At 36.6% G+C, this 24,706-nt stretch overlaps 1 protein-coding gene across 1 annotated transcript in view; it reads right to left on the minus strand.

The window, feature by feature from the left end:
* Positions 1–23,245, minus strand: part of LOC149223454 (cationic peroxidase 1-like) — a 123,852-nt gene extending 100,607 nt beyond the window's left edge. Inside the window, exons 1-3 of the mRNA XM_089387913.1 lie at positions 23,138–23,245; positions 22,193–22,384; positions 21,992–22,078 (exon numbers count right to left, since the gene is read on the minus strand). Of these exons, the coding sequence (XP_089244039.1) occupies positions 21,992–22,078; positions 22,193–22,384; positions 23,138–23,245 (387 nt within the window). The remainder of the gene's footprint in view (positions 1–21,991; positions 22,079–22,192; positions 22,385–23,137) is intronic.
* Positions 23,246–24,706: the final 1,461 nt, after the last annotated feature.

The raw sequence follows: 24,706 nt of genomic DNA on the forward strand, positions 1-24,706 counted from the left end.
TTCATGCCCTCCCTACATCATCCAACAATCCCATTATCCACCACTATGTCCATCTTCAACCATCCCTGTCAAGAAAGAGGCAATTTGAGGGTGAAACTTCTCTACCTCCATGGGTATTACTATTAGATTTGAACCACATGGAGAAATTTCCTCATTGCTTATCCACGAGTCAGAGACGAGTTGTAGCAGGCTACGTGGCTTCAATTATTTGGACAATTCAGTGGTCATGAAGTGCAGGTCACAAGAGCCTTTGCGAGAGCATTTGGTGTAGAAGCCGAAATAGGATACATAAAAATTAAATTCTTTGAATCATTCATAGCAGAGGCAACGATACTTCCACGAATTGGAGAAAGTTGGTTTAAAATTCAAAGACATAAGGATGAATATTGAAGGAACTTATGTTAGGCCCCTATACTACTAGTGTAACCCCTTATTGTTATTAGTATAACCCACTTATTATATTGATATACCCATGTAGTTCCCATATTGTTAATATTGTGCCCCATAGAAGCCCACTATTGTTATTATTGTGCCCTTACATTATTATTGTTATGTCAGCTCTGATTATGTTATAACCCCTTAGACTCCTATATATAGAAAAGAGGTCTTTTCATTTGTATCATCCAAGAATTGTTCATTTATGTAATGTAAAGGAGGTTGCCCCCTCGAAGAGGCTGAATTCCAAGGCGTTGAACTATCTTTTCTATCTTTTCTTGATCTGGTTTCATAACAAGAGCCGTCAGGGTCAACTTCCATCTCAAGTGAGCGAGGCACCAGCTGGAGAACTTGTTGTTGATGCTCGATGTGATCTTTCTCTGCTTGAACCTTTTTCTTCTTGATATGTCCTTTTATTTTTTGAGTGGTAATTTCTTCCAGTCCTTTACAAGATATGGTCGGATTCATTTCTTGATGCTCGATGTGATCTTTCACTTCTTGAACTTTTTTCTTCTTGATGTGTCCTTCTATCTTGATAGTTTGAGGAGTGGTAATTTCGTCCATTGAATTACAAGATATGGTTGGATTCATTTCTTTTTTCTCGATGTGATCTTTCACTTCTTGCACCATTTTCTTCTTGATATGTCCTTCTATCTTGAGAGTTTGAGGAGTGGTAATTCTTGCCAATGCTTTACAAGATATGGTATGATTCATTTTTTCTTTCTCTGGGGTGGTGTCCTGGCGTATATCCTCTTCTTTTGATGTTTCTTGATGCTTTTCTTCCTCCTCTTCATATTCTATGTAAAATAATTTCTTCTCAGCACACCTATGACCTTTAGTGCATTTGCTATCACAATTGTAACAAAGCCCTTTTTCTCTTTTTTCTTCCAATTGTTGTGGTGTAACCCTTGTAGGTTGTGGAAGGCTGGGAGAAACAACACTTCCATCTTTATAGTTGTGAAGGGTATGCTTCCTGGTTTCCATAATTTTTCTTTCCATTATGTCACAAAGCCCTTTTACTCTTTCCAAATGTTGTGGTGTTGCTCTAAAGAAGGTGTTGCTCTTTGTATCCTCATAATGTGCTATCCTTTCCTCCGTGAAAATTGACCACGTAACAAGTTTTTTACGAGAACAAAGCCCTTCATACCATAAAAATTGATCTGGTTCTAAATATGCAGATGCAATACATACCTTTTGTAACAGTTGTACACCATGTATATCAAAATATTGCTCCATCTAATGTATCCAATTTACCGGATCCTTGCCATCAAACTTCCTCGTCTTGCTTTTTCTTGATTTTAGGAGCTCGACCTTGAAACGACTGTAACTCTGTACTTTCAGATCTTTAAGTTCTGAAATTGTGAACTGTAGTAGCCCTCCATGTCATCTTTCCAATGCCACCAGTCTGATCCAAATTGGATTCTCTAAGAAAGAGTTATGCACATTCTCCCAAGATGACCTGATTATAGACCTTTCCAGAAGAGCGAAAATGTATGAAGTGCCACGTCTCACTGTTTCAACCTTTGGATCTGAAAAATGCATACAAGAAACTAAAATCTGTCGTCTTTCTATGCCTTCTTACGAAATTTCAATCCGATCCCCAGAGAGAAAGTTATGACGATTTTCCCCAGGTCACCTATTTTGAATGTAATTCAAGAGTCTGCAAAAAGACCAACTTCCTCAGATCATATCTCCGTAAATGTCGTGTGAAAAGCTCTAAAATTCGGACCCAAGGTTCAGCGCGATTTCTTCTAAAATGGGTTTTTTTTGCGACTTCTGAAACGTCACAGAAAAAATTTATAGTGAAAATGCCACGATGACCTGTTTGGAGCAGCGAAACCCTAGAACCCAAGAGCCTTTGCGAGAGCATTTGGTGTAGAGGCCGAAATAGGATAGATAAAAATTAAATTCTTTGAATCATTCATAGCAGAGGCAACGATACTTCCACGAATTGGAGAAAGTTGGTTTGAAATTCAGAGACATAAGGATGAATATTGAAGGAACTTATTACACAATACTTGAATGGATACTTCAATATTCAAGAAAGGAGTTACAGTCAAGACTCTCAAGACCAAATGAATGAACCCACTATTAGTACTCCAAAAGTTTCTCACTAGTGAAGGTAGGTTCGGTACTCTACTCTTTTACCATTCAAGGTTTCTTATTCATTTTTTTAGGGCAAAGAATTTAATTTTCCTTAATATTTGATGTGGGTTTTAAACAAACTTCCCTTCAAGATTCAACGAGATTCTAGGAATATCAATAGAGATTTGTATCACCATGGTTTGATAAAGATTTTGGTTGAAGCTCACTTAAATTCTACTGGTGATAATTGGAAATAATTTTTGGTTATAAATCACTTTGTAGAGATCTCAAAAGAATAATTACCAAAAGCCAAGAGGAGTCAATGAAGGAAATCTTGAAACCCTAACCCTAAAGTTGCCAGAGAAGAAGATGAGGGTTTGACTATTGGTGGAATAAAACAAATAGAAATATCACCAGGTGAAATAGAGGATAATGCTCCACTCAGTCTATTTTTGGGGAAGATTAAACAAAAAAATGATAAACAAAATCTTAGAAGGATGAAACCCAGCCAAAATATCAAACAACCTGAAGAAAAAATAGAAGTAGAGACAATAGATAAGAAGAAACAAGGCAAAAAAAGGAAGGTTATTCAAGAGATAGTGAAGATGGAGCAAACATTAAAAAGGAGCAAAGGACTTTCCAAGTATTCAAATGAGCCAACACGTCAAGACCCTCCAGAGACTATTAATCTCAAAAAGGAATATGATATTAACATAGGAACAGAGGAATAATCTTCTTTCCATCAGAGGACAATGAGAAAAAATCTTGAAATTGATCCAAACCAACAAGAAGTTTATAAATATTTGGAGACTTTGGAGCAAAGATAGGATAAGAAGGTAAGTTCTCCTGAAGAAACTCAATTCCATGATGCTCCATATGATGATTATCCTATAGTTGATTCAGAAACTCATACAACTACTTCTCAAGGGAAGCAAGAAACTGTTCACACTCCCAAGTAAGACATTTATTAGTTAAAAGTACTAAACAAGTATATCAGAGAAGAAAATGAAATGGTCAAATCACATAATGAATTTTTGAAGGCACAAAATGACACTATGTTGTTAAGAATGTGTTTCTGGTATAAGAAAAATAAAAAACTCCAAGTAAACAACAAAGTACTTAGAAATAAGGTCAAAGGGCTACAAGAAAAATTTCCCATGAGAAAACCAATATGGTCTATTAATGTAAATAAACAATGGAATGCCAAAAAGTATGGATGTGTTGATTCAAGCCTCAGAAGCAACACAACAGCAAGCGGATTTCTTTAGTTTTGAGTTTTTTGCATGAGGACCTGCAACATCCTCAACGTGGGGAAGTGTTGGATCCTCGAATTGTCCTCAATTTTGACATCATTTTTCCCTTCTTTTCACCCATCATATATATATATATATATATATAGACAAGTTATAAAGACATTTGGGTCTAGGGAAATTTTAGGGGTGAAATTTCACAAATGGGCTATTTTTTAGAAATTTTTCTGAAAAAAATATTCGCCAATTTATTTGAAAATTCACCTATTTTTTACACATATATATACTTAAATGGATGATATTCGCCAAAAAATACCAAACTTAATAGTAAATTACATGTTTTTTAATTGAATATTCGCCTACATTCTATACATATGAAATTTCAAACCAAAATAGTCAACTATAATACTATATATAGGAAAACATTTAATACTTAAAAAATACAAAATGGATCATCTTCAGGCATAAAAAAGGGTATCAAATAATTGTAGCCCATAATTTAGATTTTCTCTATGAAAATAACTGAAATATGACTTTGGCCACCAAATTGTGACATTTTCGTAGCTAACTACATTTTCCACAACTCAATCCATGGTTAGATAGGATGCAGAGACTTTCAAGGTGAACAAAAGACATGAGCAGATCACAAATGTCATCGACATGGACACCCACCTATTCTTCTTACTAAAAAATCAGGAGTGAGAATATGTTTGCTTCAAGTTCAATTCAATGATGCTTTATTTACGTGCAAAGGTTTCACGGAATCAGTTTCAACATCAAGTGAATGTGGAAAAGATGACATCAAGCGAGAAAGTATATGCATTTAAATAAGATTATGTGTAGATAAACAATATTTGCATTATTTTCTATGACAAAGCAAATCATGCAAGATCGCTTTCTTTATCAAATTCAGACATTGTATGGAAATTCTAGAACTTACCTTTTAGCATCAATTTCTTTAGTTATTGAATTAGAAATAGTATAAAAATTGCCTTTTTTTGTAATTCAAGGTAGTAGAGAATAGAAAGGTTTTGAAGCACTTTAAATTTGTAATTTCAAACTCTGTTTTTGGTGGTACAAGTACTTTGTTCTAGACTCCAATGTGATTGTGTCATTGATTGACTTGATTTGAGTTCATTCTTCTTTGTGCCAATAGGAGGGCTCCCTGGAGAGTTGTAAGATAGAGTAGTTGTTTTATTTTGATTTATTTAATTTGCATTCTTCTGCAATTAGTTTCATGCTTTATCATTAGTTATTACTATTGATTCCATTATTCACTTACTATTGATTCCATTGTCACAGGTCGAGCGCTCTATAAAATCAAAACACCAAAAACATTTCCTTTATAAGTTCTTTAGTTAAATTTCTAGCTTAGTCTCAAATTTAAACAAGTTTAATGATCAAGATTGGTTGCACACACCAATAATCTGTCAAGGCTTGTAGTTGAATTCATTCCTTTAATTTGAAGTTTTAGAATGGTTTTGAATTTGATTCAAAGTAGTTTTTAATTCAGTCCAATAGAATAAATTCAATTTCTTCTCATAGATAGTTTCAATTTTGTTAATGTATTAGTTCTGAATTAAGTTAAATATATTAAATTTTAATTTTTCCAATAGAATAGTTTTCATTGTCATGGCATATCCAACACTTGAAAGGGAGTTGATCATAATTAACTTTCTAGATATGGGTTGAATCATCCATACATAAGTTGATTGCTACTGGAAGCCCATTTTCCATATCTACTTCAACAAAAAGTCAGTTGCAAGCGAAAAAACTTTCCCAAGGTTCAGTGCAATCAATGTACTTCCCCAGAGAGTTTCCAATAAGCCTAAAAGTGGCGCCATTCCATTAGTGGAGGGACTAGCATGACAAGTTTATCCAGACAGGGACAACCATGGGGATATCAAAATCTAGGTTGAAATTAGGGTTCTAACAATCCAGGTATAATACTTTTGGCCCCATAAAATATGCCCCACTTTTGAATATGAGATCCTGATCCTCCTTAAGCTCAAAATAAAAGGTGAAACAACCTTTCCCTACAAAGTTAGACACCACTTCCCCTTACATTTTACGTTTCTAGTTGGCCTTGATCCAGGATCTAATAGATCTAGGGGAAGGCTATAGAATTGTAATCTACCCAACCAAACCCCTATCAACTAAATTAAGGGCCCTAGATTTGGCTTGGGGGGCTGAAATTACAATCTTTGGGATATCATCAAGTTTCTTAACGAATTTTGAAGATGATGACTTTTGAAATTTTGGTCCATTCAATACCAAATTTTTGAATGCTACAATCCCCTAGGTTAATTTAGAGGCCTTGGCCAGATCAATCATGATGGTTACCTTACCAACAAAAACACCAAGAGGCCAAAATAGCTTACCTTATTTTGAAGATTCTCAATCTGGAAGGATTCGAAGGGTTCGATCCGTGGCTAACTCAAAGCGGCAGAGCTTGAAGATGATTTGTTCATATTCAACATGGTGAGGGTTTCCTCGATCTTCAATCCTAGTTCAGAGAGCTTCACGCAACAAAGGGATATTGGCCTAGGCCTAGGCCCATGAGCCTAGGGTTTCCATAAACAAGCTTTAGAGATTCAAGCCAACTGTAGAGCAAAATCTTTAGTTCATGGATCTTTTAAGAAAATGAGAATCAACCATATATTGACCATAGTTAACTTTACTTAACCATAGTCAACCATATTTTGATGATAGTCAACCATGGCCATCCTTAGTTAGCAATAGTTAACCATACTACACCATATAGGACTTTTCAAACCATTTCAACTAAGGTCAAACATATTCAATCCATTTTCAATGATTGTTTGTGTGATTAACATGTTAATAGTGTTTAACCATGGGCAACATGGTTGAACATCATCAACCATAGTCAACATGGGCATCGTAGTTATCCATGATCAACCACAATCATCTATAGGTAAAAACTGACAACCTTAATCAACCATGTAGACCCTAGTCAACCACATATTGACCATAATCAACCATGTCTGTCAAAGCTCGTTGTGGTCAATCATCGTCAAACAAACTCATGCATGCCCATACATGGTCAAACATTGTCACTCATTGTCATTCATTTTCACCCATGTTCGACCATACTAAACCTTAGTTAGCCATAGCCAACCATGGTCAACCATTATCAACCATGGTTATCTTTGCTCAACCATATTTAACCTTGAAAAACCCATGCTCCTTCCACTCCTCATGGGAAACCATAGTTAACCATGGTTAGAATGGTCAACCAAGGTCTCCATGATTGAACATCATCGTCAATCCTTGTCATTAATGACCTACTATGGAAACCTATTATTAACCCTTGGTCAACCAAGGTCTCCATGATTAAACATCATTGTTAATCATTGTCACCAATGCACTACCATGGTCACATATTATTAAACCTTACTACCAATGCACTACCATGGTCACATATTATTAATCCTTACTCAACTATCGTCAATCCTTATCAACCTTGTCAACCGTGGTTAGCCACCATCAACCATTGTCAACCTTGGTTGACCCTCTTCAACCATTATTAACCATGATCAAAGATATTCAACCTTAGTAAATCATGGTTGACCATAGTGTACCTTAGTTAGCCATAGTTAACTACAGTTAACCATATGTTGACTTTAGACAACCATAGTCATCATTAGTTAACAATAGTTAACCATGGTACATGATAGACAACTTTGGCAACCATGCTAAACTAAGGCCAAACATGGTCAAACCATTTTCAATAATTATTTGCATGATCAACATGGCTAATAGTGTTCAACCATGGACAACATGGTTAAACATGGTCATCCATAGTCAACATGGGTATCATGGTCAAACATGGTCAACCAAAGTCATCTATATGTAATCACTAAAAAACTTCATCAACCATGTACATCGATAGTCAACCACATGTTGACCATAATCAACTGTGTTTGACAAAGATCAATTGTGGTCAAACAAATTCAGGCATGGTGATACATGGTCAAACATTATCAAACATTATCACTCATTATCACCCATGTTCTACCATGGCAGCCTTAGTTAGCCATAGTCAACCATGGTACCATAGTCAAACATTGCCAACCTTGGTCAACCATGGTCAACCTTGAACCACCCATGCTCTTTCCACTCATGCCCAGCCATGGACAACGGTGGTCAATCAAAGACTTCATGATTGAACATGGTAACTATGGCCATCCATTATCAACATCGGCAACAATAATCTATCATAGCAAACTATGGTCAACCATCTCCAAATTTTTCAACCCATGGTCAACATGGTCAAACCATGGTCATCATGCCCAACTAGAGTCAGCAATGGTCAAGCATCATCAACCATGATCAAACATGGATAATCATGGTCAACTATGGTCAACCATTGTTAATCATAATCTCTATTATTCAAGTATATTTTGATTTCAACAAACATGGTCATCCATAGTCAATATATGTTGAACATAATAGACTTTCATCAACCACATTGTCAACTAACACAATCACATTAGTAAATATAATTGCCACATTTATTAATATATTTACACAAATCTATATTATCATTTAATATTTTTTCTTTTTACATAATATCCATTATTATATATTATATAATTAGATTTGCAATTTTTACAATATGGTTTTCTTAACACGTTTACAATCATAAGTTTGGCATCTTACCAATTATTACAAAATTTGATTAGCAATATGTGTAATATGGTTTTTTAAATAAGTTTACTGTAGCATTTCAATGATTAATATTATTATTAGCCATCCATGCCTTAATTGCAAACTCTGGAAATCTAATAAACATGATTTAATAATCTAATAAACATATATGAAATTAATATTCATATGGATGAAAATTTCCAAATATTCTAAAATCTACACTGTAATTACACTCAAATATATTATTCACCACAAATATTTCTTCCTTCCATTCCTATTCGCTTATCACTGTTAACTTGTATCAAAAGTTTTGAGAAAATCGTGTTCATGGTCTAACAGATGGGGAGATATAAAATTGATTAAATTAAATAACGTTGGATTTGTTTAATATTGTCATGATCTTATGACCATGGCATATTTTATCTAATTGAGATGAAATTAATAGAAGTTACGTAACGTTGGATTTGTTTAACAGTGCCAATTTTATGAGAATATCTCGAACAAACACGGAAAATATTTTGCTCAATTGCATCACTGGAACATAATAATAAATATCATTTTAAACGGGAAGGAGTAGTAAAATGATTACAGTCGTTTTGCAAAGTATATAAAGAGAAACAGAGACAGAATTATACTTTCTACCATGAAGAAGCAACGTTCCTATAGCGAACTGACTCCGCTAATCTTCCTCTAGAGAACTGGTTCTGTTATTCTGCGCCATTATTCAAATTTTAGCTAAATGCGCCGCAGTAATCAAATCCTTATTAATTGACCATGCGGCAGTTCCTCCTTACTTCACCAGTTACAAAAGTTCTAGGATTCACTATGTTTCCCATCTTCACCATTGAATCCGAGAAGTGTTTGGCAAATTCCAGAGGGTTGGTGGCATAATCTTTCACAATATGAGCAGTTATGATCCCCATGCCAAATGAATACATCACTTAGTCAAAGGTGAGGAGCCCTTCTCCATTCACTAAGTTTATGTAATATGAATTATCAAACAACGTGGGGGTTTTATGATCCAAGGGCCATAGGTTGTTATTGCCACCAGATGGAGGGCAGGCTGCTCTCAATCGAGATTTGAAGTGTTCATTGCCTGCACTGTAGCCCTTATAGAGCCTTTCTCTAAAACTTGTGCATCGAGCTTGTCCAATTGTGTGTTCACCTGCGCATTGGAAAACCCTAAACACATTAATAAAAGTTGTATCTGAACACAAATCAATATAAAAAGATCAACAAAGTTTTCTTTCATTGTACAACTTTATATGGATTGGGAATTTTGGAATACTTTCAATATGTGACAAATAGAAATGAAGTCAACTAGTTTACTCTTATTTATTGGATTTCTAAAATATTATGAAATCTGCATTCCAGTGTTCCTCACTTACTAACTAGTACAAAACACAACCCTATTACTAACTAGTACAAAACACAACCCTATACACATTAATAAAAGTTGGTTTTCAAACACAAATCAATATGAGCAAAACCGAACAAAGATTGCCCATTAATAAAAAGTTGGTCCTCAAACACAAATCAATATCAAAAAAAATGTAACAAAGATTGCCCATTAATAAAAAGTTGGTCCTCAAACACAAATCAATATCAAAAAAATGTAAAAATGTTTGCTTTCACTGTACATCAATCAATACAAAAAAATGTAACAAAGTGTGCTTTCACTTTACATCATCTTTATTTAGATTGAGGGTTTTGGAATATTTATAAAAACTAACAAACAGAAATGAAAGGCAACTAGTTAATTATTGGAGTTTAGTTTCCCTATCCATCACATGAAGTTACTGGTTAAGTTCATCATAGAGATAAGAATTGAAGTTATTGGTTAGGTTCATAGAGATAAGAATGTGAATGTGAAGAAATATGATCATGTTGGGTAGTAATAAATATGGCTATTATTTTTGAGAGCATGATTAATTTTAACCAAAAAAAATTACTAAATATAAAAACTAATCTCTAACAAAACTTAAATAGCAAAAAATTAAATTCTGAAATATTCTAAAATATACAATCAAATATTCACTTACTAATTAGTACTAACTAATGCTAAACAATTAAAAAAAAAATTCCTACTAAATCAAAATAAAAATAAAAAACAATAAAATCAATTATTCTTTAAATCAACTAGTCAACTATTTCACTTCTCTCTTATCCTTCATATTTCCAAAATATTCCAAAATCTACTAAACTTCACTTACCAACCACTGCGACCATATCTGTGACTGATAAACCTTGCAATAAAAACTTCTCAGTGATAGTATGGATAGTTGCATTGGGCAAGGGAATATTCATGTTTTCTGTTGGAATATTAATTCCAACTGCGTGCAGTGTTGGCGGACGCGGACAGTTGGATAGCGACGGCAGCACAGTCAGTTGCCGAATTAGCCATCACGCAGTAGGAAAGCAGCTCAGGAAAACCACTGAACCTTATCGGACCACTTTTCACGAAAGGTGGTATTAAATCTCACCCGATGCAATCATTTTTGGACGCGTGTACTCTGTACATTTTCCAAAACAGCTCTCCATCGGGACATAAAGGTCAGTCAGAAAAGTCCGCTCGATATTGATTGCAACCATCCAATTGAAAGCAATGTTGTCCACCGTCCAATTGAACCAAGGCTGCGTACAAGTTTGCACCATGACTTGCGTGAAGTGAAATTTCCTTGTTTGACCTCCGTATCACTGTTAAAACCATATGCAAGGCTGACTAAATTAATTGAGTGCCAATCTGAGAATTTAATGGCGTTCGTAGATATAGGTGAAAAAATTAAGTTTGGTGTTTTATTTGTTTTACGCATGTGGTTTTTATTTTCACGGAACAAGTAAAAAAAAGATTTATTATTTTGATTGCATATGATATATATGCATTATTTTTTTGTTCCATTGACATGTGTGAGGAAATGGTGAAACGCACAGCTGGTGCAAATGGGATTGGTATGAGAGGATCGCACAACAGTGCGAAAACAATTTTTTTTTATGAATTATATGCATTGTAATGCAAAGCAAGGAGATCCGCACATTAGTGCGAAGGCAGAACAAAAGGCAAGGGATGAAAAGTGAAATGGTTCACAGCAGCGAATAAAAAATCCAGGGGAGACAGAGTCTATGGTTATGGGTATGCACAACAGTGCATAAGAAAAAGGCAGCAGCGTGAAGGCAAGAAGGAGAAGCACGACAGTGCGAATGTAAGCAGTGTGAAGACACAACAAACAACAAGATTTTGTTGAGATGGGAAATACGTGCAACAGCGCGTGAGATGAAACAGCATTGCAATATACAGCAGTGTGAATATAGAGGAACAGGCCAGCGTGGGAATTTTTTTTGTTGAAAGAAAACAGAGCAGCACCTGTATATATTTTTGAGAATATGAAATTGCCATATGCAGCAGCGGAGAGGTAAGTTTTGTTGTTACTCATTGAGATAAAACGAGAAGGAATTTGCAGCAGAGCATGAATGTAATATTTTGTTGAAAGAGAAATGTGTGGGATGCAGTAGCATATGTAATTTTTTTTATTGCAATGTAAATGTGAAACTCACCGCAGTGAGAATGAAGAAATGTGTTTTTACACAACAGTGAAAAGGGCAATCGTGAATGAAGCAAGAGGATTTTTTTTTTACAGCAGTAAATGTAAATGAGATTTTTACACACAGCAGTGTAAAATCTCAGGAGGAGACAGAGTAATATTTTTTGTTGTTTTGGAACTGCATCTAAAGCAGTGTTTGGTTGTAATCCCTCTGTGAGAGGAAGTGAAGCTCTTGGTGAATCCCTTTGTTAAAGAGGAAGGTGCTTTTCAGCACAGTTTTTTGGTGAATCCCTCTGTCAAGAGGAAGATGTTTTTCAGCATATACTGGTGAATCCCTCTGTCAAGAGGAAGATGCTCTTCAACATAATCTCTGGTGAATCCCTCTGTGTGAGGAAGATGTTTTTTTGTAACAGCAGTTGGAGAATCCCTCTGTGTGAGGAGGATGTTTTTGTAAAAGCAGTGCTGGTGAAATCCCTCTGTTAAGAGGAAGAACCATTTTGTAACAGCAGCTGTTTCTTTTTATGAATACAAGTTTTTTTGTGTGTGGGTAAAACTCTATGTTCTGGAAACATTTTTTTTGTTTCCCTGTGTTAAAGATCATGTGGCAGAAACAGAGCATTGTCTCTATGTTCAGTTTATTTTGTTTTTGGGATTTTACCAGAAAAATCCCCAACAGTGGTATCAGAGCTAGTCCAGGCTCTTTGAAGGCGTCAAAGAAGCTGAAGGAAGGTTTCTTTGCTGCAGCAGCTTCTCCAGCAGCGTGAAGACTTGGCAAAAGGATCCAGGTATTTCTCAAAGTTTTTTTTGTGTAGCTGTTGAAGACAGTCAGTTGTTTTAAAAACACAGTCAAATATTTGAAGCATAGTTAAGAATGGCAAGGTCAAAGAAGAAAGTCTCCAATCCTCCTAAGGATGTGTCTCCCTCTACTACTAAAATAGAAGACAATCTATTTGAAAGCATTCTATTTGAGGCTCCAAGGTTCAATGGGAACTTTGATATATGGGAAATAAAAATGAGGACTTTCTTAAAGTCTCAAGGGATTGAAACTTGGGAATCAGTGATTGATGATAACAAGATGGATAGAGAATCCAAGGAGTAAAATGCAAAAGTAGCAAAGACAATCTTGGATGGACTGCTTAATTCTGTAAAGAAGAATCTAGGAAAATATTCATCATCAAAGGATATATGGGACAAACTTCATGACCTTCACGCAAAAGGAGCACTGACCATGACCATCAGTCAAGAAGGAAATTTTGAACCCATCATAGAAGCTGAAAATGAGAAGGTTGACCTCATCAAGCTTCAAGTACAAGAAAGGGATGAAGAGCTCGCCAAGCTTAAGAAGGAACTTGATCAAAGCAAAAGGAAGCATCATGAAGAAGTCATATCCATGACAAATCAATTGAATAAAGCGAAAAAGCAGGAAGATGTCTTGTCAAGTCAACTTGAACAAAGGCACAAGAGAGTGAACAAACTTGTAGAAGAGATTGGACAGTACAAGGTAGAGGTATCCTCCCTTAAGTCTGAATTACAAGAAGGCAGGAAGCAGGCAAAAGAAGCAGAGAAGAAAATTGAGAGTAGTCAAGCAAAGAGTGAAGAAATCTTCAAAATGAAGACAGATATCATCTCCCTTAAAATAATAGCAGTTGAAGCTACTCGTAGCAAGGAAGAAACTCAGGAACAACTTGCAAAGAAGAATAATGAGTGTGAAAGATTGGAAGAAGAGATTGTCCTCCTCAGAAAAAAGGTTGAAGGGATGAACAAAATCATGAAGAGCTCTCAAGCCTTGGATGACATGCTCAGCTATCACAGATCTCCATCTGATAAATCAGGACTCGGATATGCAGGTGAACCCTCAAACAAGAATGAAAATGCTTTAAACAAAGGAGATGTGAAGAAGGCAGAAAGAAATTGTGATGCTCCTAGTTCCAGCAAAGGTAAGGAGAAATATCAAGGCTACAATAGAAGAAATCCTACTCCAAGTAGAATACCAGCGCCAAAAAGAAATGTAGATGATGTCAAAGAGGCAAGAGGCAATGGTTATCATCAAAGGATCTCAAGGCAAAAAGGCTTCAAAAGTACATCAAGGAAACCACCATCTCCCAGGTACCAAAGTTCATTTTTTGGTTATTGTTATTCTTGTTCAAACTTTGGTCATATGGCAAAAGACTGTAGAGAATTTCATAGAGATAGATGTTATGGTTTCCGACAACCTCTAAGAAACAATTTTACAGGAAGAAATCATGAAATCTTATTCATGAACAATGTAGAATGTTTCAAGTGTCATAACATTGGGCATATGGCACGTGATTGTAACTTAACATGGGCTCTTACACAAGCTAGACCCATGCAAAAGAAGAAAGTTACACAAGTATGGAGAAGGAAGGAAATACACTCTGAAAGTCCCTTGAGCTCCCCAGCCAATCTAAGTTTCTTTTGAGAAGACTTTGCCAAAAGGAGACAATGCATACAGTTAGGGGGAGCCTGTATTTCTTGATCATTATTGCTGAACTATATTTTTTGATGAAGAGCTTCTTATAGGGGAGAGATATGAAATTAAATATCCCATAAGAGCAGAGAAGAAAAGGTTGCAGGATAGCTTGGAGATGCAAAGATTGGAAATCTTGCCTAAGGCAGAGAGAAAGAGGATATTACATGATTGGAGTGCCTGAGCACAACAGTGAAAGTGATGAAAGGAAAGCTGATATGAATAGGCAGAAAAGCTTTGAATTTTTATGAAGTGTTTGGGTATCTCTGAACGCCCAACAGTTGAAATTAAAGGGGAGTGTTGGAATATTAATTCCAACTGTGTGCAGTGTTGGCGGACGCGGACAGTTGGACAGCGACGGCAACACAGTCAGTTGCCGAATCAGCCATCACGCAGCAGGAAAACAGCTCAGGAAAACCACTGAACCTTATCGGACCACTTTTCACGAAAGGTGGTATTCCGTAAATCTCACCCGATGCAATCATTTTTGGACGCGTGTACTCTGTACGTTTTCCAAAACAGCTCTCCATCGGGACGTAAAGGTCAGTCAGAAAAGTCCGCCCGATATTGATTGCAACCGTCCGATTGAAAGCAATGTTGTCCACCGTCCGATTGAACCAGGGTTGCGTACAGGTCTGCACCATGACTTGCGTGAAGTGAAAGTTCCTTGTTTGACCTCCGTATCACTGTTAAAACCGTATGCAAGGCTGACTAAATTAATTGACCGCCATGCTGAGAATTAAATGGCATTCGTAGATATAGGTGAAAAAATTAAGTTTGGTGTTTTGTTTGTTTTACGCATGTGGTTTTTATTTTCACGGAACAAGTAAAAAAAAGATTTATTATTTTGATTGCATATGATATATATGCATTATGTTTTTGTTCCGTTGATGTGCGTGAGGAAATGGTGAAACACACAGCTGGTGCAAATGGGATTCGTATGAGAGGATCGCACAACAGTGCGAAAACAATTTTTTTTTTTATGAATTATATGCATTGTAATGCAAAGCAAGGAGGTCCGCACATTAGTGCGAAGGCAGAACAAATGGCAAGGGATGAAAAGTGAAATGGTTCGCAGTAGCGAATAAAAAACCCAGGGGAGACAGATTCTATGGTTATGGGTATGCACAACAGTGCATAAGAAAAAGGCAGCAGCGTGAAGGCAAGAAGGAGAAGCACGGCAGTGAGAATGTAAGCAGTGTGAAGACACAACAGACAGTAAGATTTTGTTGAGATGGGAAATACGTGCAGCAGCGCGTGAGATGAAATAGCATTGCAATATACAACAATGTGAATATAGAGGAACAGGTCAGCGTGGGAATTTTTTTTGTTGAAATAAAACAGAGCAGCGCCTATATATATTTTTGAGAATATGAAATTGATATACGCAGCAGTGTAGAGGTAAGTTTTGTTGTTACTCGTTGAGATAAAATGAGAAGGAATTTGTGGCAGAGCATGAATGTAATATTTTGTTGAAAGAGAAATGCATGGGATGCAGTAGCATATGTAATTTTTTTTATTGCAATGTAAATGTGAAACTCACCACAGTGAGAATGAAGAAATGTGTTTTTACACAGCAGTAAAAGGGGAAATCGTGAATGAAGCAACAGGATTTGTTTTTTACAGCAGTAAATGTAAATGAGATTTTTATACACAGCAGTGTAAAATCTCAGGACGAGACAGAGTAATATTTTTTGTTGTTTTGGAACTGCATCTAAAGTTGTAATCCCTTTGTGAGAGGAAGCGAAGCTTTTGGTGAATCCCTCTGTTAAAGAGGAAGGTTCTTTTCAGCACAGTTTTTTGGTGAATCCCTCTGTCAAGAGGAAGATACTTTTCAGCATATACTGGTGAATCCTTCTGTCAGTTAGAAATAATGGAGAAATGGTTATGTGGTTGTAACACATCTTCTTAGTTTAGGAGTTGTTCCTAGAATTTAGGAGGTTGTTTACAACTACCTATTTTTCAGTGATGTATTTAATATGTAATATTCATTCATGTAATGTAGAGTGAACGTGAGCGAGAGTCTCCTCCTTGTTTGTTGAGTGCAGTCTCCAGGTGGTGTACTCACCTGTGAGCTGCAACTCCTTCTGATTAATTCAAGTTTAATTATTTTTATCTTGGTATCAGAGCTTAGGGTAAAGGTAGCCTTAAATTGTTTTTTGGGATGTATCATTAGTTACACATCTGTAGTGGTAGGAGTACATGTAGAGATAGCTGTGTGATCAGGTGGAGCTGCAGTAACACCTGAAGCGAAAAGGCATCAGATGACTGATCATCACTGAGCCGAAGGAAGGGTTGGAGCGGAAATTCGGAGCAGAATTTTTTTTTTGAAGATTGCAGCAATTAGCGCGTTTTTTGGAGGAACAGTCGCGCTATTAGCGCGGGTTTGAGGCTGAAAATCGCGCCAGAGAAAAGAACGAACAAATTAGCGCGGATCCGAGCTGGTTAATCGCGCCAATTTTCCTGCACTTTAAGAAATTTTGATTTCCGCAATTAGCGCGGATTCGGCGTTGACTAGAGCGCCAACCCTTTCTTTCTATAAATCTGCAATCTTTGTTGCAGATCGGAGTTGCCCGGTGGAGGCACGTGAAGTTTTCTGCTCTGTGGCAGCAGATTTGATTTGCCTGTTGGTGGCGAATTGAGGATTCTTGATCAGCTCGGAGGTAGCAGATCGGATCTGCCCGGTGGTGGCGAAGTGAGGTTCCGTGATCCGCTCGGTGGTAGCAGATCGGACCTGCCCGGTGGTGGCGAATCAGAGCTCTTTGATCTGTTCAGTGGTGACAGATCGGTTTTTCCCGGTGGTGGCATAGTGAAGTCCCTGATCTGTTTGGAGACAGCAGATTGGACTTGCCCGGTGGTGGCACAGAGAAGTTCCTGATCTGTTCGGTGGTAGCAGATCGAACTTGCCCGGTGGTGGCCGATTCGAGTGTTCAGTAGTGCGAAAATGAACAACAGTCTAGAATCATACCTCCATGAGTCCGGCAAGCTCGATGGAACAAATTTTTCCAACTGGAAGTTCAAAATGCAAACCTTGCTGGAGAGTGCGAACGCATGGGCGATCGTCTTGGGAAATGAACAGAGATCCGGAAATACAACCCAAGAACAGGATTGGGATAAAAGAGAAACAAAGGAAAAAGTCATACTGAAGATGTCTGTTAAAGACAACATTATCCCTCATATTCGAGATTGCAAGTCGGCCGCAGATATTTGGAGCACGATCAAGGGTCTGTATGAGACACAGAACACAAATCGTGTTCTCGCACTCAAAGGAAAATTGTATGCACTAAAGATGGACGAGAATGAATCTGTTGATGGATTCACAGCCAGAATCAAGGATCTGAAAGACAAATTGGGATCCATTGGAGAAAAGGTATCAGACTCAGATCTGGTTACCCTCACACTGAACAGGATGACCGATGAATATCAGACATTCATCTCAGGGTTGTCAGCGAGGGAGAAAACCCCCTCTTTTGATGAGCTGACAGCAATTCTGCTCCAGGAGGAGGAGCGAAGACAAAATTTGAAGACCCAGAGCAATGACCTTGCTCTGATGGCAAAGAAAAGACAACACAGAGGAAAGTAGCGCCAGCACCAACATCAGCACCAGCAACCACAACAGCAGCAGAAAGGGGCCAACTCCTTTCAAAGGAGACCATCTAGAGGTATGAATGATAACTATGCTAAGAGATGTTTTTACTGTGGAAAGCCTGGTCACCAGATCAGAGAGTGTTATAAGAGGCAAACAGATGAAAGGAGAGGTAAACAGAAGAAGCATCAGGGCTGTTTTGCTGAAGAAGAGGAAGACCACAGCTATGATCTTCAGCTATTTACAGTCGAATGTGCACTTTCAGCATCAAGAGGAGATGAGGACAATACATGGTATGTCGATTCAGGCGCATCCTCGCACATGACTGGTAAGAGAGAATATTTTGAGTTTCTTGAAGATTCTACATGTGGATCCAAAATCTATTTAGGTGATGACAGTGGGTATGAGATCAAAGGTTGTGGGGATATTCCTGTGAAGCTACCTAGTGGCGACATCAAACATCTCAAAAATGTTCTATATGTTCCAGGAATTAAAAAGAATTTGATCTCTGTCTCTATGATAATAGACTAGGACATGCAGGTACAATGCTTCAAGAATGGATGTGTCATTCAGGATAGCAAATTGGAGACAGTTGCAACAGGAGTACGCGTGGGGAACTTGTATAAACTGGATGCAAGGAGCATGCCACAACAAGCGATGGTTGCAGCAACATCAACAGCTGAGAATCTCTGGCACCAGAGATTTGGACATATCAATCTACAAGATCTCATCTTGCTTAAAAATAAAGGTATGGTCGATGGACTTCCTGCTTTACATAATATCAAACTGGAATGTGATGGATGTGCATTAGGGAAGATGCATAGAGATGAATTCCCTGTGCATGTCAACAGAAAACAAAGAGACATCCTAGAACTAGTGCATACAGATATTTGTGGACCTATGCAGACTAGGTCTTTAGGAGGTGCATACTACTTTCTACTGTTTATAGATGATTGCACTAGGTTCTCTTGGGTGTATTTTTTAAGCAAAAAGAGTTAAGCTTTCCAATATTTTAAAGAATTCAAATCTATGATAGAGAACCAAACAGGAAAGAAGATAAAGATTCTCCGCTCGGATCAAGGGGGGGAATACAGGTTAAATGAGTTCATGAACTTCTGCAAGCAGCATGGGATTATACAGCAGTTCACAGTGCCACACACTCCATAGCAAAATGGAGTAGCAGAACGCAAGAACAGGACCCTTGTGGAGTGTGCGAGAAGTATGCTTCAAGGTAAGGGCATTTCTAATGGTCTTTGGGCAGAAGCCATTAATACTGCTGTTTATTTAAAGAATAGGAGTCCCACCAAATGTCTAGGCTTCAAAACCCCCTTTGAAGCATTGTTTGGACTCAAACCAACAGTTGGTCATCTGGGAATATTTGGATCTAAAGCTTTTGCTCATGTACCGAAAGCAGATAGGAAAAAGCTAGATCCCAAAGCCTTGAAATGCATATTTGTAGGATATGGCACAGAATATAAAGCATACAAATTATATAATCCTGTGACTCATAAAGTGTTTGCAAGGAGAGATGTCATTTTTCATGAACAGATAGGAGATGGAAAGGAAGACTCTAACAACGACAGCCACATTCCATTTCTGATAGAATTGAACAGTGAAGAAGAAGAAGAAGAAGAAAAGGAGCAACAACAGAAAGAGGAAGAAGTAGCAGCAGATAGCTCAATAAGTGAGGATGCAGGCCCAAACAGTGTTGAAACAGGAAGAGTTGAGGTGAGTCCTTTACCGAGAAGATCAGGTAGAAAGACTAGACTACCTGCAAAATTCAGAGACTATGCTTTAATGTCCAAAATTTTAAATATTGTAGAACCCTCAAATTATGAAGAAGCAAGTAGATCAGATGAATGGAGGGCTGCAATGCATGAAGAAATGGAATCCATATATAGAAACCATACTTGGGACTTAGTTGAGCTGCCAGAAGGAAAAGCCCCTATAGGTTGTAAGTGGCTGTATAAACCTAAGATAAATGCAGAGGGTACTGTAGAAAAATTCAAAGCAAGACTGGTAGCAAAGGGTTATTCACAACAGGAAGGAATTGATTTTGATGACACCTTTGCCCCCGTAGCTAAACTTAATACAATTAGAATGCTAATCTGTTTAGCAACAAAACATAAATGGAAGCTACACCAGTTAGATGTTAAATCTGCATTTCTGAATGGAGAATTAAAAGAAGAAATATATTTAGTACAACCTCCTGATTTTGTGAAAAAGGGGCAGGAACATTTAGTGTGTAAACTGCATAAGGCACTTTATGGATTGAAACAAGCACCCAAGTCATGGTATGACAAAATTGATTCATTTTTTGTTCAGCATAGTTTCCATAGGAGCCTCAACGACCCAAATCTGTACACCAAGATAAATAAACAGAGGCAAATAATTTTGATTTCTTTGTATGTGGAAGACATGATAATAACAGGGAATGAAAATAGTTTAATCAAAGAAATCAAGCAGCAAATGTCACAAGAATTTGAAATGAAAGACCTTGGTGATCTTCATTATTGCCTAGGACTAGAAGTGTGGAAAGATTCTGGTCAAACTTTTCTAACTCAAGGAAAGTATGCCAGAAACCTGTTGGAACGATTCAGAATGGAACATTGTAAAACAACAGCAACACCATTGCAACAGAATCTCAAGTTAAGCAGTGACGATGGCACGAAACAGGTGGATGCCACTTTGTACAGACAGCTAGTGGGAAGTCTGATATATCTTACGACAACTAGGCCTGATTTGGCATACTCTGTTAGTGTGCTGAGCCAGTTTATGTCCAGACCACTCGACAGTCACTGGAGTGCAGCAAAATGTGTGTTGAGGTACCTTAGTGGTACTTGTAATTATGGTATTTTATACACTGACATTTCTGATGTTACTTTAGCAGGTTATTCAGATTCTGATTGGGCAGGCAACCTGGATGATCGTAGATCTATCACAGGTTATGCATTTAGCATTGGATCCGGGGTTATTTCATGGAGTAGCAAAAAGCAAAGCACTGTAGCATTATCGTCATGTGAAGCAGAGTACCAGGCATTGTGTGCAGCTACATGCGAAGCCATTTGGTTGAGGAGATTGCTTAGTGATGCAGGCGAAGGACAAAAAGCAGCAACCAGCATCAAAACTGACAATCAAAGCACAATAAAGCTTGCATACAATCCAGTTTTCCATAAGAATACTAAACACATTGATACTCAGTTTCACTTTGTCCGAGAAAAGATACAGTCAAAGGAAATTTGTGTGGATTATTGTAATACTTGTGATAATTTAGCTGACATTTTTACTAAGCCTCTAGGGCGAGTAAAGTTTGAGTTATTTAGAGGGATGTTAGGTGTGCAAAATAACCCTTTCTCCATTAAGGGGGGGAGTTAGAAATAATGGAGAAATGGTTATGTGGTTGTAAGGCATCTTCTTAGTTTAGGAGTTGTTCCTAGAATTTAGGAGGTTGTTTACAACTACCTATTTTTCAGTGATGTATTTAATATGTAATATTCATTCATGTAATGTAGAGTGAATGTGAGCGAGAGTCTCCTCCTTGTTTGTTGAGTGCAGTCTCCAGGTGGTGTACGCTGCAACTCCTTCTGATTAATTCAAGTTTAATTATTTTTATCTCTGTCAAGAGGAAGATGCTCTTCAGCATAATCTCTGGTGAATCCCTCTATGTGAGGAAGATATTTTTTTTGTAACAGCAGTTGGAGAATCCCTCTGTGTGAGGAAGATGTTTTTGTAAAAGCAGTGCTGGTGAAATCCCTCTGTTAAGAGGAAGACCCATTTTGTAACAGCAGTTGTTTCTTTTTATGAATACAAGTTTTTATGTGTGTGGGTAAAACTCTGTGTTCTGGAAACATTTTTTTTGTTTCCCTGTGTTAAAGATCCTGTGGCAGAAACAGAGCATTGTCTCTGTGTTCAGTTTATTTTGTTTTTGGGATTTTACCAGAAAAATCCCCAACATTTTCCCCCTCGAAACTAATGTTTCTCGAGTCCTTTCTCCCCAGGGAACCTCCCAGTATGGACAACCAGCCTGGGAATTAACAAATGTGGTTAAGATGAATGTATTGTTAGTATTAACAAAACTAACCTTGGATCTATGCATATTATTAACAAATTTATGGAAATCAATATGAAGATGGTATACCAATACTACTCCATCTCGAGCAGCAAGGGTAAGTATGTCAGCACAAGACACAACGTCGGGGCATACCGTTTCCAGTCTTTCTTTGATTTTATCTATAACTTCAAATCCTCTTGCCGAATTTGCATTTGCCTGTGCTGTTTTCTCGCCTTTAAACGTTGGTGTGTCATCCAGCAGCACAGATGCATTGCAGCCCTGCGTTAATTCCAGATATTATATCAATGGCTAAAACACGAAGTAATATAAAATATTTTTTGAGTTTATGCTTTTGTGAAAGTGGTTTTCTAGATTTATCACATTGTGTTTGTAGTAGACTTTTTTAGGTTAGCGTGTGATTCCTTATTAACTGGACATTGTGATGAGTCACACTTGCTGGCTCAAAAAAACATAATATAATGGATACGAGAAAAATTATATCAAAATAATATAAAATATTATAATAAAATACAAATGTAATAGATAACAGAAAACACATGAAAATAAAGACTATATAATAGTTAATATTTGCTATTTAATTTAAATGTAGCTTAATTAAATTAAAAATAATTAAAATATGATATTCCTGAATGATATTTTCAGAAATTAAAAAATATATTTAATTAATATTATATATATGTATGTTTTTTTATTTTTTATATATATATATAATTAAATTTATTAAAATATGTTTTTAACATAATATTAAAAAATTTTAAGTTATAAAAATCAAAATAATAAAAAAAATATAAAAAAATCAGAAAATTGAATAAAAATAAAATACAAAAACAAAAAACAAAAAATTAGTAATTAATAAAAATAGAAATTACTAAACAAATCATAATAAAACCTGCACCATAATAAAAAATAAGAAAATTTGATTCCTTAATATTAAATTATGTTATGTACTAACAGGAGATTTTATTTTTAGAAATATTTTAGAAATTTAAAAAACAGACAAAAATAAAATACCTGAACAAAACCGTCATGAAAATGCAGTCGAAGTATGGAGGCTGCCGTACGAGCTTCTTTCTGCGTTGCTAATAGCATCTCCTCACAATGTGGACTACAAGGGGACATGACTTCTCGTAATAATCAGTAGACAGTGGAAATTGAGTTTTTGCAGGGAACGCGGAAATGGATGGCAAACCTAAAAGCAAAATCGCTAAGAATATCTGATATTTGGCCATTCTCTTCCTTCGCAAAAACTCAATAGTTCACTGCGGGATATCATGAATATCTTTGGCCCAGCCATTTTATAGGAACGCCTTGTACCGTCAATGAATTTTCAATTTTCAACCATAACTACCTAAATCCCAGAGTTGTAGCTGCACCTGTTAATTTCTCCAGACCGATCAACAACACAAACCAAACCAAACTTGCTGCAGAAGCATTTTAACTTCCAAGTACAGACACATAATCGACTTGGCCTTCCACACTAGATAAAGTACAGCGTTAGGTAATGGTTGATTTTACTGTTTCTGTTGTATAGCTGTTGAATAAGGAAAGTTATTTAAAATTAAATTTGTTCTAACGGTGGCAATGGTTGCCAAAATGAGGTTTTAGCGTATGCTAGCCATCACTAGTTGCACAATTTTTGTTGTTTCAGGTATAATAATTGTACTACAAGATAGAGATATGACATTCAAGCACGTTGAACAGTTAGCGAGAAATTTTGTCAGAATCTTTCTAGATTTCCTATAGAAGCCATGGTTGTTTACTTCAATAATTTGACTTTATGCACACACTAAAATACCATGTCCACTGAATCTAATAAGATGTTTGGCAAATTTAATTGTGTTTGAAAATTACGAAGTATATTACATTGGTAAATCTGCTAGAAGTAGACAGGCATGGCGGATACTTCTAGATGTGAGCTTTTTCCAAAACAAAAGCAAGTTGAAATAAATTTGAGTATACTAGGGTCTGGATGGGAAATTCCTGTGCGGAAAAGTCACGAGTCCTTTCAACTCCCTTTGCAAGGATCATTTAATGTATATGTTCAGCCTTCAATATTTTAGAGTCAGGCTCACTCACCCTAGTGAAGGCAGCATTGATCATTCTATTTAACACGGAAAGTATCAATTAATAAACTTAGCCTAGAAAAACCTTCAATCATTACATAAAATGGTTTTGGCAAATCAAGGATATGGTCCCAAGTCATATATGATTATTAATTATTAATATTTACCTGCTTTGGCTTAGATCTAGTAAGGTAATAGAAGTTCGAGGTTAAGTGCTTGTCACTAGTACAAATCCTTTACTGACCTGGGCCATATTTCAATTATTCTCGCAGATTCCAATATAAATATGATATATATGTGATAAATATGATATAATCACAATGAAATTAATTACTTTAAATTAGTAGTAGGTACTAATACTAGCGCAAGTATATTTGCTAAGGTGTTTGATATATGGATGGATAGCGTTTTCATATGATGATTGGAGTACAAAAAGTGGAAAATACACTAATCAATGTATATCAATCACATTAAATATGGTTGTGTTAGTTACAATTAATGTGTATTAGATTCAATG

The sequence above is a fragment of the Pinus tabuliformis genome, chromosome Q, assembly GCF_031772625.1.
Source record: "Pinus tabuliformis cultivar Carrire ecotype Pingquan chromosome Q, CPIR1, whole genome shotgun sequence".
NCBI classification, from domain to species: domain Eukaryota; kingdom Viridiplantae; phylum Streptophyta; class Pinopsida; order Pinales; family Pinaceae; genus Pinus; species Pinus tabuliformis.